General features: G+C 44.8%; 1 protein-coding gene across 1 annotated transcript; it reads right to left on the bottom strand.

Moving 5' to 3' along the window:
- Positions 1-3,960: 3,960 nt before the first annotated feature.
- SLC30A1 (solute carrier family 30 member 1) lies at positions 3,961-12,376 on the bottom strand. Its single transcript, XM_064414303.1, has 2 exons — positions 11,584-12,376; positions 3,961-8,185 (listed from the first exon to the last, which is right to left on the bottom strand). Exons 1-2 carry the CDS (start codon positions 12,215-12,217, stop codon positions 7,272-7,274), a joined length of 1,548 nt encoding a protein of 515 aa, XP_064270373.1. The 5' UTR covers positions 12,218-12,376; the 3' UTR covers positions 3,961-7,271.
- Positions 12,377-13,761: the final 1,385 nt, after the last annotated feature.

Genomic DNA, 13,761 nt, shown 5'->3' with positions numbered 1-13,761 from the left:
TCCAAGCTCAAACATATGTACCAAACACCTCCTTTTTAGCAATAACTTGCCGGCTAACTTGTCAGTGTCTCTACTGTGCTGCTGCTGCATGCAGGGAGGTTTTCAACAAACTGGAAACACACCTACCAAGGCTGAGCAATAATTCTTGTGATAATTAAACATTTTCTTTCCTTTTTTTCTTTTTGAACAGCAATGCAAAGAGAAAATCACTTCAAACTATCATGACACAGAAACCTAAGACATCTGCCAGTATGGTTATTTAGGATGAATTACTTGAGCCTAGATTTTACCTAGTACTTAAGCCCAACTCTTCTTAACGCTCAGCTGGAAGCATGCAGAATCAGCCCCATCCATTTGGGTCAGAACCTTCCCACATGCCCACAAAAATACAATTGAAAATCATCACCTGAATTTTGCTAATTCACATCATCCCTTTCTCAAGGAAAAATATGCTTGTCTGCAGCTGACTAGGGGAGAGCCCATGGCAGCACAGGATAAAACAATGGACGGAGTCTCCAGCCAGTGCTGCCTAATGAAAAAATCTTGAGGGTATAGCAATATGTGCAGCATTTATCTGTGGGAGTGTTGTTCACTCCTGAACTAGGGCATGAGCACCTAGCTCAGGTAAGCAGCAGTGACCCAGTTACCTGCAGACTCCCTGTGCTGTACTCTGCACCCTCAGCTGCAGGAATCACACGGTAACATCAAACCAAGCAGTGAAGCTTGAATCCAGGTCTGCAGCAGGCCAGCAGCATCCACTTACACTCAGCAGACACACTCTGAAGCACAGAAGACTGGCAGCAAGTGAGTATCTCCCTCAGCTGAGGTCTTGCCTATACTGCAAAATGCAGTTGCCTATAGCACAGAATATAGGCAACTGGAACACGTGGGCCAACCCAGAGCAAACCTAATCCAAGAAATTAAAGCTAACAAATTCACCCAGTGAGTCCCGGGGAAGATGAGGACAGGCTTCAGCCCAGGCCAGCAACATGAGCACAAATGCAGGAAGCCCAGCAGGTTGCACATCCTGTTCCACAGCATCACCAGGGCTATTCTTAGCTGCAGGAGCTGGTGCAGGAGGAAAATGCTGGGAAGCCAACCAATGCTGTAACTAGAAACAGAGCTTGGGTGATGGGGGGTGGGGATTGCCATTTGGTCTCAGCAATACTTTAAGGTTTGTGTCGATTGTCAAAAAAAGGGGAAAAAAAGGATAAACCAAAGCACAAATATATATAAATACCAGCCAAAGTGTCAGTGGCACGGCTTTCATACTAGGACTGGATGCTAGCACAGATCAGCCTGAGAAGGTGCGTGCTGAAAGTGCTTATCTGCCTGGAGTCAGACACTCCCATCCCACCCTTCTCCTGTGGCACTAGTTCTTCCAGTGGAAAAGCAGCAAGGAGTTGTTATGGGAGCTGGACCTGGTGGTCCTTGTGGTCAAGCAACTATCTGCAGTAGGAGGTCTAGGAATGACATGGAGGAAGGTATGTGTAGCAAAAGTAAACTACAGAAGCTTCCCTTCCTGCTAATTTAAAATTCCCACACCAGCATGTCTCAAAGGATGTTCATAGTAAGTTCAAATCACATCATTCCATGGAGAGGTAGAAGCAGCTTTGGAAAATGGCAGAACTCAAGCTCACGTGCAGTAGTTACAGCACATACCCTCTTGCACACATAACTAACAATGTGGAATCACTTTTCCCTCTTGAAGCAGAAAAAGGAGCTGCTGAAGGGCTCCAAAATGAACTCATCACTGCAAGCTTATTAACAGCTCAAAGCAGGCATTGGTCACCATCCTGCCCTCCTCAGTACTAGTGCTGGCATCTGCAGTCAGTCCTTTTCTCCCAAAAAACTGTGCAAACTGTAGTTTTTCTGAATTGAAACAAATTAAGCTGAAAAGCACCAAAGCATCTTCTGCTCTAAAACAGATTTCTTCCAAAGATATTGGAAGAGCAGTATAGAATCCTACCAGGAAGCCTGTCTTATTGACCCGTATGTCAGATATTTAATCATGGCAAATTAACAGGTCAAGAAATTTTTTTTTATTATTTTCAAAAGCTTTTTCATTTGAGATAAAAAAATGCCTTTTGCTTAATTAACTCTTCATAATACCAGAACTGAGCAACTATTCTTTTAATTGCACCTGGAACCCAGACAGTTGGAAGCCAGGACTTTAAAACCCATTTACTAACCTCCACCTCCTCTATTTGTGCTCTTTTCATCTTTTTTTGATGTTCTGGGAGATAGTAAATCTGTTTTTCTACTAGTTAGATTCCTTCCTGGGAGCTGATCTGAGAAAGAAATCCCAACTAAATATATTTGATAGTCAAGAGCTCCATTTATTTTCTCAGCACTTTAATACTTAAAAACAAAACAAAACAAAACAAAAAAAAAGGTCTTTATTTTAAAAGAAGGCAAAAAGAAATATCATCAATGAACAAGCTATGCCAATTATATTTTAACATTTTTCAGAAACAGGATCCAGGACATGAAAAAAAAAGAAGCCAAATTAATCCCATGTGCTTTATGGAGACATACAGATGAAAGATATTTTTCAGCTTTGTGGTTTTGCTTTTCAACTAGTTAGACAACACAGTGAGTGCAAAAAATATAAATGTGAGCCTGCTAAAACATGGTGCTGTACCTGACAGGCAGCTAACCACACAAAGCAAAGGTCACAAGGAATAATCAGACCTTCTGTTATCAGCAAAGCTACGTTTGATTTGGAAAATTGTCAACTCTGGCTTTAACTCAGGCAAATGGAGCATCCACCTCTTTCTGCCTAGCAGAGAAAGGAAAAGCCAAAGATACTGTGGACCTGAACCACTTAAATGCATACCTAAAAAGGGTGTAACTGATGCTATGCTATGGAGCTAAAATAGTCAGAGCATATTTATATGCTTTTAAATATAGTTAGCAGTATTTCCCATTCCCTCCACGTGGAACTTGGAACATCTAGTTACAAAATTCACCCCCTCCATCCCTCCCGGTCTCTCCATAGCTGAAGAGATTAGAAAGTGCAGTCAAAGCAGGGGGCAGGGGAAGGAGAATGGCAAGAATCTTTATCCCTCCTCCCCAAACTCCACCAGGCAGTGTTTAATAAATTCAGATGGCCCGATTTCAGAAGCTAACAATGTCAGTTTAGCTAAACTTCCTAACAAGTCTTAGGACACTCAGTGGGCTTTTTTTCCCTTTCTTTTTAGAGAATAGGGAAAAGGAATAAATTCTGGAATTACACCAAACTAACAGTATTTCTACAGCAAATTTAGAAACACCATAGCAGTCCTGATTTTAATACATCCATAAAATCTAGGTACTTTTTTCTTTAAAAGCTAGACTACACTGGCAGAAGCTTTGGACTCACTCCCACAAGCAATACCTGGTGTGCAAGTAAGTACTCGTCAGCCTGATGAAACTATTTAAGAATACAGAAATTTTCAGGACTGAGCCCTTGCCATGACTTTTGGGGAGTCACAAGCTGGGGCTGGTTCTCTTACATAACTCTGTGTATGTCCATACCGCACACTGCGATGTGGCAACTGCAGATATTAACAAAGCCCACGCTGGGTGTTGAAAGCAAATGAGCTACAATTATTAGGAGTTCCACAGAAACAACTCTGCTAAAAAGAAAGACTGATGTGGCTGGCCCACTGAGTGTCTGAATTAGTTCTGCACCTCACCTTAGGTGCAGATATAATCTAGGAAGTGATTCTAAAATAGCATGTTCCTGGATGAGACGTAGTAAAATATTTCATCCAGTGATGTTTGGTACATCTCTGACACATTTAATCAGAAGCCTAAGCAATCTAGACACTGAAATATAAACTTATTTTTCCTTAAAATCAGTGTTCCATAATTGTTTTTATTTTAAAAATTCAGGAATGTGATACACAATACAATTAGCTCCCCACCACTGCAGTGTTCACTTACATGAGATTCACTAGTTTCATGCTTTGTGGAAAAAAAATTAAAAAAAAGAGACTGTGCAATGCTTTTGAATACTCTCAGTATTCTTAAACTGTGATCTTCAGAACAAATCAAGTCTGTATAACCCCAGACAGATCAAGTTTAAAAAAAACCACGAGCTATTTCACAAGCTAGTGGGCTACAATCGGGTCTCCTACAGCCAGAACAGAGAAATTGTGTTCCTGCTACTGCACAGCCACCACGCTGACCTCACTCTATGCTTTCAGGGAGTTTATCATCAAGGGCTAAGGAGACTAAAGGGCCCTGGTAACACCAGCCGGTGCTGCACGTGCAACAGGGCACATGACAGAGGCCACACAACTCCCCCTCCTGCCCCCATCATCATCACCATCATCACTGTCACCTCTGCATCCTGTCCTGATACTTAAAATAACGAGGGGGAGAGCTTTTTGTCTTTTTAGTTAGCCATTGCCTGCAATGGACACAGAAATAGAAAAATATGACTTCTGGCACAAAAAAAAAAAAGAGAGATTAAATAGTTTAAAATGGAATTAGTGACTACAACTCCCTCTATTCAGATGCATTTACCGAGACTATTAACCAATGATGGTAACAGTTGCCCTCTTTTTATAAGAGCAACAGGAAAGAAGTTAATCAGACTTCCCAGTGCTACCATGTTCAAATTTGTTGGTATTTTTTAAAATATACTAAAGAACGGTAGTTCTATGGTGTGTTAGTGATATACGGCAGAACGTCAAAAATTCATACTAACGATTGAGACAAATTTTAAACCAGCAATGAAAATAATTAAAGTTTACCATAAAAAGCAAAGATACACATTTAAAAAAATAGTACTTTGTTCATTTCAAAATTTACTTGGTTAATACTCTGTAGTATAGTAGCAGTGGTAGCATACTCAGCAAATGTAGTCTCATACAAGATCTCATTTAACAGTCAACTCTAGATCATATACAGGTAACAGAAAAAAGAGCTAAGATACTTCAGAAAAAACAAAAACATATATAAATACTATATTAACACATTTAAGTTAGTTTATGAGACTATACAACAAGCATAAACACAGAAAAAGGTGAGCAATGCTGGTGGCTGCGAAGCACCAACATCCCAAGCCAGCACAAAGCCGAGGCCACCCACCCACAGCCCACAGCTTCCTGCAGAGCAGCCAAGAGGTAAAACCCCAGGCAGTGCTGTGCTGCAACCCAGCAATGCAGCCTGTGAAGGGGCTCCCTGGAAGCAGAGCCAGCACCTCCAGCTTTCCCGTGCTTTGGCACACAGCGCTTGGCCAGAGCGTGGCGCGAGACGGGGGCTGGTGTTGGCTCTGCAGACTGCACAGGTAAAGCACAGCACTGCTAATCCACCCATGGATAATCGAGAGTTGACTGCAACGCTCTGCTGAGAGCTTGGGTAAGACCACTGACACGACTCGGCCAGTGCTGGTCCGATGAGCAGCAGGACTATTTTTTGGACTATTTAGGAGCAATTATGATGCAAGACAAATTAAAAATGCAAACTAGGGAGGTGTTCTGTATCTGGAGGCAAAGCTACATTCCCTTCACTAACAAAACAGTCTTTTTAAAAAAATCTGTATTTAAATACTGTTAAAAACCTGAAAACCACAGCATCAAAGAATTCATAAGGCCAAAACTATCCTCAGTTCCCTCTGGTTGTGCCTAGGTATTGCAATACATTTGTAGAAGTAGTAAATGCCAGGTAATCTAGTATCTTATCCTCTTTCCAGTGCCTTCCAGTAACAGATCTCAGAGCTCTTCACACAATAATTAAGCCTCACAACACCCCTGTGAGGTAGGTATTATCCCCATTTGAAAACAGGGAATCTGAGGCAAAGTGTTTATCCTGTTCAGAGTCATAGAGCAAAGAATGGAAGATCTGAGTTGTTTTCCAGTTTTTCACACAGGAGCAATCACAAGACATTAGTTCCCATACATAACATGAGAGTGGATCAAAAGGGCCAGGGTTTTAGCTTAGATTTCTTGTATGTTTTATCTTTCAACTCTCATCTCTGCCAAATTCAGAGTCCACAGAGCAGTCTCTCCTTTCCTAAGGTGGAAGTTGGCGGCACACTGTAACAGCTTCTTTAGAGCCAGTTGTCAATTAACTGAGTGAAGAATTTAAACCATAGATTCAGATACTGAGTAAGTGAAATTATGTGATACATAAGCATCTTGAAGTGTGAAATACAGTGATACCTGCACCACTTCCTTAAAAGTCGGTGGAGGACTCCTGAGGACATGGTGGGAGACCAGGACTGAAGTCACTGCAAGTGTTTTACAGACACACTCAGCTGGAAGCAAAATGCACCATTATGTTTGGGGAGCTGCAGTCTGTGCTTGAAAGCAGGAGTTATACTGTCAGTGCTTGGCAGACCTTTGCCAAGAGAGGACTTATTGACAAAACTAATTATTTTATCTTAATAAACTCAGCATCAGCTAAATATTTATTCATAGCACTGTTGAGTCAAGGGTTCTTTAAATCTCAAAGACTTTCATGACCAGACACAACTTGGAAGTAAGGGAAAACAGCAGAAAATCCATCAAACATAGAAGTCTGTATTACTTTATCAACCAGTCTCATGTCTGGATTACAGAGCAGTATACAGTAGCTTGAACTGCCATTCTGACAGGAAAAAAACCCTTTCACATCTGTTGTTTTCAATTACCTAGCTACCTTACCAGAAGAAGAGGGGACAATTTCTGACAATCACATGATGTTGCCTTTAAAATATGCTGTGCGATAAATTCACTAAAAAAAAGCCTTCACAATTTTTATTATTACATAGCTTTAAGAAAAATATGTGAAACTGTAAAGTGGTTTCCAGTTTTTAGTAGTTATATCTTTAAAAATGTTCTATGAACTTTGGTTTTCTTAGGGCTTCTAAATAAACAATATATTAAGATATCTACAAATCAAATATTAAAGGAAAAAGTAGGTCCAAGAAATCTGTAACACAAATTGAGTTCCTACATGCTTATCCCTCAAATACCTTTTCATTGGAAAAAAGTATCTTAATTTGAAGCACAGCAAAAAGTGTCTCTGCTGAAATGTTGAAACTGGTTTTCTGAAGTGTTACAGCATGGATGCACTTTCTGTCTGTCTCAGTCAAACAAAGTCAACACAAACGCATTGTATCATGACAGTGACATTATATTCTTTAAAACAAGCATTCTATATTTAGCAATATGACAAGAACAAGGACTTCAGCAATTACACTATTTGGCAAAATCGCATCTCAAACGTCTGTCTCTTCCTCTTGCAACACAGCTGTTGACAAAGTCTCCACAACTCAGACAGCACCCTTCAGGGAGTTACAGAGATGACTCAAACTGCTCATTTTGATCGGTGTTCGAGGCCTCCAGCTTCACTGAAGGGATGCTCTCTGACTTAGTCCTCCTCGTTTTCGGAAATTCAATGACAACTTCTGAACAAGAAATACTAAGCGACGAGGATTTTTCTGTCTTCTTTGCAGTACTATCTTCTCCTGCTCCACAACACTGCTTCAAAGCACACTGAGTCCTGCAAGGAAACTCGCATTTCCCTCTCCCTGACTCAGAGCCAACGCTGGCAAACTCTGGCTGAATGGTAGTTGCATGAATCCCTTCGTCGTGAAAGATCTCTTTGATGCGCTTGGCCACCATCATGTACGTGGAAGGGTCAGGGCACTTGATGTGAGCAGTGCCAATGATCCTACTCCCTGCTAGCTGCCAAATGTGTAATTCATGGATTGCTTCGACTCCTTCTAGGGTACGTAACTTTGAGTTCAAAGAATGGACGTCTATTTGTTTGGGAACAGTCTGTAGCAGGATGAGGGCTGACTCCCTAAGTAACGGGTAAGTTGTGTAAAGGAGTATACAGACCATAATCAGACAGAGGACAGGATCTAAATATAGCAACCAGCAAGGACCAGCCACCGTAATGCTCTCTGGCTCTGACTTGTTAGCTCTGCCAAGTACTCGGGATAAAGTAGCATTTTCCATGCAATGATTATTGACACATGGATTAAAGCAAGGCCCGTCTTCAGGGCATGGATTCCACAAGCCATAAAAGAGCAAGGCATTCACTACCACAATTACTGAACCTAAGGCATCTCCAAAAACATGCAGAAATACTCCACGCATGTTAAGTTGTGCACTAGAGTCTTCTTCAACTTCCTCTTCATCCAGAGGATAATGGCCAGCATTCCCATTCACTTGTACGTCACTCATGTCATCTTTCATATCGCCTGACAAGAAAACAATAAAACAATTAGGCATGAGATATAATACAACATGGTAATGTAATTCCTTATAAAATCATACCCAACGGTAAGCAGGGCACACTGAGTATGAAACCAAAAAGCAACTCAACCCACACACTTAGCAACATCTTCTCTGGCTGAGGAAAATTCAGTTTTCCCAATGAGTGATCTAAATAATCTAGAAGGCAACTGTTTCTACACGGAGATTAAAGACGTAGAGTAGCAAAGAATGAAGATGACCACATTTTAATTACTGCACTGAAAAACTACTTTCACCTTTCCAGCTGCATAACCATTTGCCTATTCACTGCTTTTTTCCTAAACAAAATGCAGAGCTACAGACAATATGTAAAAAAGCTGGTTTAAGTAGCTTAGTTAGGTACATTTGTTCCTTCTTTTGAAACACTGATAGACTGATCACATTGCTAAAATCCATCTTTAACCATATGATTGCATTGCTATTTCCTATTAAAATTTGAAGCTGGAAGCTCAAAAGGTGTATGATACAGCTGGGTAGTAGATTCTTTTCAGGTTTACCAATGCCTTTTCAAGGGGCTTTGGAATTCAAGGAAAAGAAAGTTCTTCCAAGATGGTGCATGGAGCTAGCAGGACCATGAGATACAATCAGCTGAAATTTTACGTCTAAAACACAGAATTGACCAGCAGAATTGACTATAGAGCAGTGTAAATTATCATTGAAACTCTGAGGATATGAACTACTGTTATTTATTTTCAGAATACATAAATAAATAAATAGTAAAATTCTATTTTTTATGCAAGTGACACAAAGCTTTTGAGTGACATACAGGTTCTGATGTCCAAAGTCATATGTTATGGACAGTTCATAAATTAACATTTTAGTGCCCTCCTTTGTTACAACTGTTTGCAATATTTATCACTCCAACACAGCTCGCCGGCTACATGGGAATAAACACACACATCATTACAAAGAAGAATCCTTTCTGAAAGAAAACAATTTTGCAATGTTCAAATTGGAGAGAACTGTACATGATTAACCTCCTGCTTTTCTTCAGAAGTTCTTCTTTGGCTACTTCCAGTGGTAAAGAAAAGCAAGAGGCACTGGGCCCTGGCCCGACAAACTGAAACAAGAAGCTCTTACTGTTTCTGAGGTTATGGAGTTCAGAGCTTTGTAAACATTAACACGTTAACAAGACGTGCAGCTTCTGCTGTTCTGCCCTTGTGGCAGCGATTCTGCAATTGCAGAGTGCCCTCAAGTCCTCTCCTCTCTGAAGAGGGAGTGGGCTCCTACCAAGGCTGAGTTCCAAGCCCCAGCTCATTACCTCATCCAGTACGCTTCTGCCCTGAAGCCCCAGCTACATTTTCCACACTACCTCTAGGAGTTATGGAACATGGGACCTGTAACTTTCCAGAGAAGTAAATACATTAGAGGGAAATATCTCGGGTTACAGAGTTCAGACCTCAAGGTCCACGATGAGAGCAAGGAAAGAGGAACGCTCTACTCTGTACCAAGTACTTGGAATAATGGAGATCTGAAAAGTCAGTACAGCTATCTGTACGAGTGGGTAACGGGACACATAGTTCCAGAAAGCTCTTGAACTTTTTTTAACGGCAAATGGTTAAAACATGTCCATTTGAAATATGTTCATTGAAATGTAACAAAACCCTGATTATTTTGCATAAAGTGTATCCATAGAAATGCCTGTGCAGGTCTAGCCCCTAAGGCTATGCCTACTTTTCACTTCCACTACCCCATTCTGTGATTTCCAGTGAAGGCACAGTACCACCTTTGCTGTCATCTCTACATTTTATATCTTCTCACAAGCCTCCAATCACCTCTACCTGCAACTTTTTCATAGGCAAACTATGAGTAGGTCCATCCATTACATAATCATGACAGGGGAATGAAGGAAATATAAACTTATTTCAAAGTTTCACTGTGACCAAAATTATGTCCTATTACCACCTAAACACCCACAACAAATTATTTGTTACTGCCAGAAGCACATCCATGAGACATTACAGAGAAGCTAGCCCACAACAACATGCATTTTAATCCATGCTATAACTTTTTTTCTCTAACTAGTCCAAAACTTGGCTAAAAGCACAACTTTTCACCATTAAAGAATAATTCCCAAGCCAAGATATGTTTGAGACTAAGGGTTAAGAGAATTTTACATTGTTTGAATCTAATTATTAGGGTACCTTTGTTGGAGCTAAACTAACATTAAGAGCTTATCATGTGGTCAGGAAGATGATGTAGCGTATTTAGAAGAACTTTCCTATCCTCTTGAAAAGCCTGTCTTTCCAAAGCCGACATGAAGTCAGAGAAATAGAAACTAAGTTTCTCAAATGTGCATTGGAACCTCCCATCACAGAAAACCTGAAACTGTAGCAAAGTTCACTCCGATCAATTAAAGCTCCCTTTAAGCTACAACAATGGTCTGCTGATGTCACCCTGAAACTGAAGGAGAGAAATTGGTTCCAAAGCCTGAAGTCCATTCCTGCTGGTGACAAGGATGCCCTAGGAACAGAGAAGTGGCAATCACACACACCTTTCACTCGCTAGCACGCAATACTTGGCTTTGACCGAGCAGCTTCAAAATCAACTATCCAGGCTTCTGGATCCACCAAAAATAATCCTAGAAATTCCTACCCGTGAAACTGTTTAACCACAATTGGAAAGAGAAGATTTTAAACGTATGCCTGTGTGTAGGCCAGTGGGAAGGCGCACGCTTTAGAAAGCTAAACAAAAATTATTCCAAGACACCACACATGTGCCCTGACACCAGCGTGCTACACATTCCGGCTGCCACAGTTCTGACTGGCAATTTCCAATACTTCTTCCTATTAATACCGATGTTATGAAGAAGCACAACGTTATTGCAGTGGAATACACCTCTGTATGTTTGGTATAGATGGAGAGTAGCTTCCCAAGTAGCTGAGAGCTGACCCAAAGGAGCAATCCAGCTGCTGGGACCGAGGCACTGAGCCGGGCTCCATTTGACGTGTAGCCAGTTCGGATGGCATTAAGAGAGCGTCTTGTGACAGCTCGTCTCACTAGGCAAGAAACGCTTGTCGTGTGCCTTCCCTTGCAGAACCAACTTTTTTCCCAGGGCAAACTGCTTTATCCTAAGACTCTTTTACACTCTGACCTGTCTGCAAGACAGAGCTTAGAGCATCCGAAGGGAAGGCGTGAGGAAGAGATGCACCAGCCATGTGCCCCGAGAGCTGCTAAGAAAGTTTCTCGCCTCTTTCCCAGGAGTGGGGACAGATGGTCCTCACAGGGTCCTGACAGAGCCCGCACCAGGTGGGACCAGGACGGCCACCGCCCTGCTCGGGGAAAGGACCCTCCCGCTTTTCCACGCGTGGATGGGGCAGCGGCGCTCCCCCGCGGGGCTTACCCAGCTTCTCCTGGCTGACTCCGTTGGAGCTGCTGGAGTTCTCCACCAAGGTGCTGGTCTCGTCGCGGTTCAGCGCAGCCTCCGCGTCGCCGGGCGGCTGCTCGGGCTTGGGGCCGCCGCGGGGGTGCTGCTGCCGGCCGCCGTGCGAGTGCCCGTGCCCGTGGGCGTGCCCGTGGCCCCCGACGCCGTGGTGGTTGAAGAGGCAGAGCCCCAGCAGGTTGATGATGAGCCCCGCCACCCCCACGGCGATGACCACCAGCGGCTGCTGGATCTCGTGGGGCTCCGTGAAGCGCTCGATGGCCTCCAGCAGGATGGTGAAGCAGAGGGCGGTGAGGAACACGGCGTTGACGAGGGCGCCCATCACCTCGGCCCGCACCCAGCCGAACGTGTTCTTCTTGGTGGCGCGGGTGCGCTGGGCGAAGCGCACGGCCACCAGCGCCACGACCAAGGCCATCACGTCGGAGAGCATGTGGAAGGAGTCGGAGAGCATGGCCAGCGACGACGTGACGCGGCTCACCGCCACCTCCACCACGAAGAACAGGAAGGTGAGCGCCAGCATGCACAGCAGCCGCGCCCGCCGGTTCTGCCAGCACCGCGGCCCGCCCGGACCGTGCGCCGCCATCCCCCCGCACATCGCGGCTGCCCCGGCGGGGGCGCGAGGAGCGCGGCGGGCGGTCGGAGCCCCGAGCGCTCGGGCGGCCGCTCCGCTCCGCTCCCCCCGCGCCGCCGCCGCCGCCGCTCCCTCCGCAGGCGCCGGGCGAGCAAACTTTGCACCCGAGCCCCCTCACTCTTTTCACACGGAACCCGAGCGCCGCCTCGGCCACGCCCCCGCCCGAGCCCCATTGGCCGGCGCGCCCCGCCCGCCCGGCCGTGCCCTCCCGCCCCCGCGCCCGGCTCCGCTCGCCATTGGCCCGCGCGCCCTCGCGACAGCGGGGTCCCGCCCCTGCCCGGTAACGCCCAGCGGGCCGCGGCCTCCCCGTTCCGCCCGCCCGCGCCTGAAACGGGGAGTGGGCGGGGCCACGCGTGACGCGCCGGGGAACGACGGATCCCCATTGGCTCACGCCGCCGGCTTTCCCCTCCCGCCCCGCCCCCGCAGGCCCCGCCCGCGGCGAGCGGGACTCGTGCAAAAGGTGCGCTTCACACGGCCCCGGCCCGGCGCGCGCCCGGGGGCGGGGCTCCCTCTGCGGGCCGCGGGGGCGGGGCCTGGCGTGAGGGGCGCTGTGACGTCATGCGTCCTGAGCGGGGATTTCGGGTGGGATTTGCGCTTTTTCCGAGACTTTTTGCGGGAGGGGGGGGGTCTCTGTTTAATTCTTTTCCTGCTCGTGCCACTGAGGGCAGGAGATAAGCGCGGATGCGATCACTGATGGGCGGCTGAAAAAATTAGAAAAGAAGTTTTGCTTGAAGTTTTAAAAGGCTGTATAGTATAATATAATAACGTGTTAATAAAGTAAATATAGAATAATTGCTATAATGTTAAATAAATACTGATTATTACGTTTTATAATAATTGTTCTATAATAATATAGGGAGAAATATATAAATGCTAAAAGGTCAGTCCCCGGACACTGTTTGGTTTGTTACTCTTGTAACAAAAAAAGGAAAGGGAAAGCAAGTGTTCTGATACATCCGAAAAAAACCACAGAAGCGTGACCACAACATTAAAAAAGAAAAATAAAATCACCGCAGTTACAAAAAGGCAGAGCTGACCTCTTACTTTGCCCTCTGTTTGCTAGGGAACCAAGAAGCACGGCAGCAAGAGGAAGAGTGTGAAAGAATATTCCATGAGGGGAAGGAGCAGAGCAGACAGCGCTTGTGGAGCTGCGGCTCTGTGTGTGGGCCCACACAACCGGTGCCCTGAGGAGGAAGACCTAGCAGAATGCAAAATATTGTTCCTATACTTGGAGATTTCAAAGCGATTGTGATTTAGGGTCTGTGCAAAAGTTCCTGACTTCATCTTGGCTGTAAAATGACAGGAGGTGCTCTCGTGTCCGCAAGGAAAGCGTTATCAATGAGAATAACTGAGAGCAGTGATTCAGGACAGGCTTCCCTGTGTCGGCAGCATCCCCATGAGCCCGCACCTGGATACCACACTGTTATCCGTGTGGGCCATTCCCTCACCTTTGTGTAACCTTCCTTGCATGGCAGAGCTGCCTTGGGCACTGCTGTGCTGACCTGTGA

This window comes from Passer domesticus, chromosome 3, assembly GCF_036417665.1.
Source record: "Passer domesticus isolate bPasDom1 chromosome 3, bPasDom1.hap1, whole genome shotgun sequence".
In the NCBI taxonomy this organism is placed as follows: domain Eukaryota; kingdom Metazoa; phylum Chordata; class Aves; order Passeriformes; family Passeridae; genus Passer; species Passer domesticus.
Note: the sequence above shows the minus strand (reverse complement) of the source record. Positions and strands in the feature narration are given on the sequence as shown.

Excerpts from the sequence above, each read along its gene's own strand:
- SLC30A1 (XM_064414303.1), bottom strand. The coding sequence starts at position 12,217 with ATGTGCGGGGGGATGGCGGCGCACGGTCCGGGCGGGCCGCGGTGCTGG. Across the intron at positions 8,186-11,583 it reads AGTCAGCCAGGAGAAGCTGG|GCGATATGAAAGATGACATG; the intron begins GTAAGCCCCGCG and ends TTTTCTTGTCAG.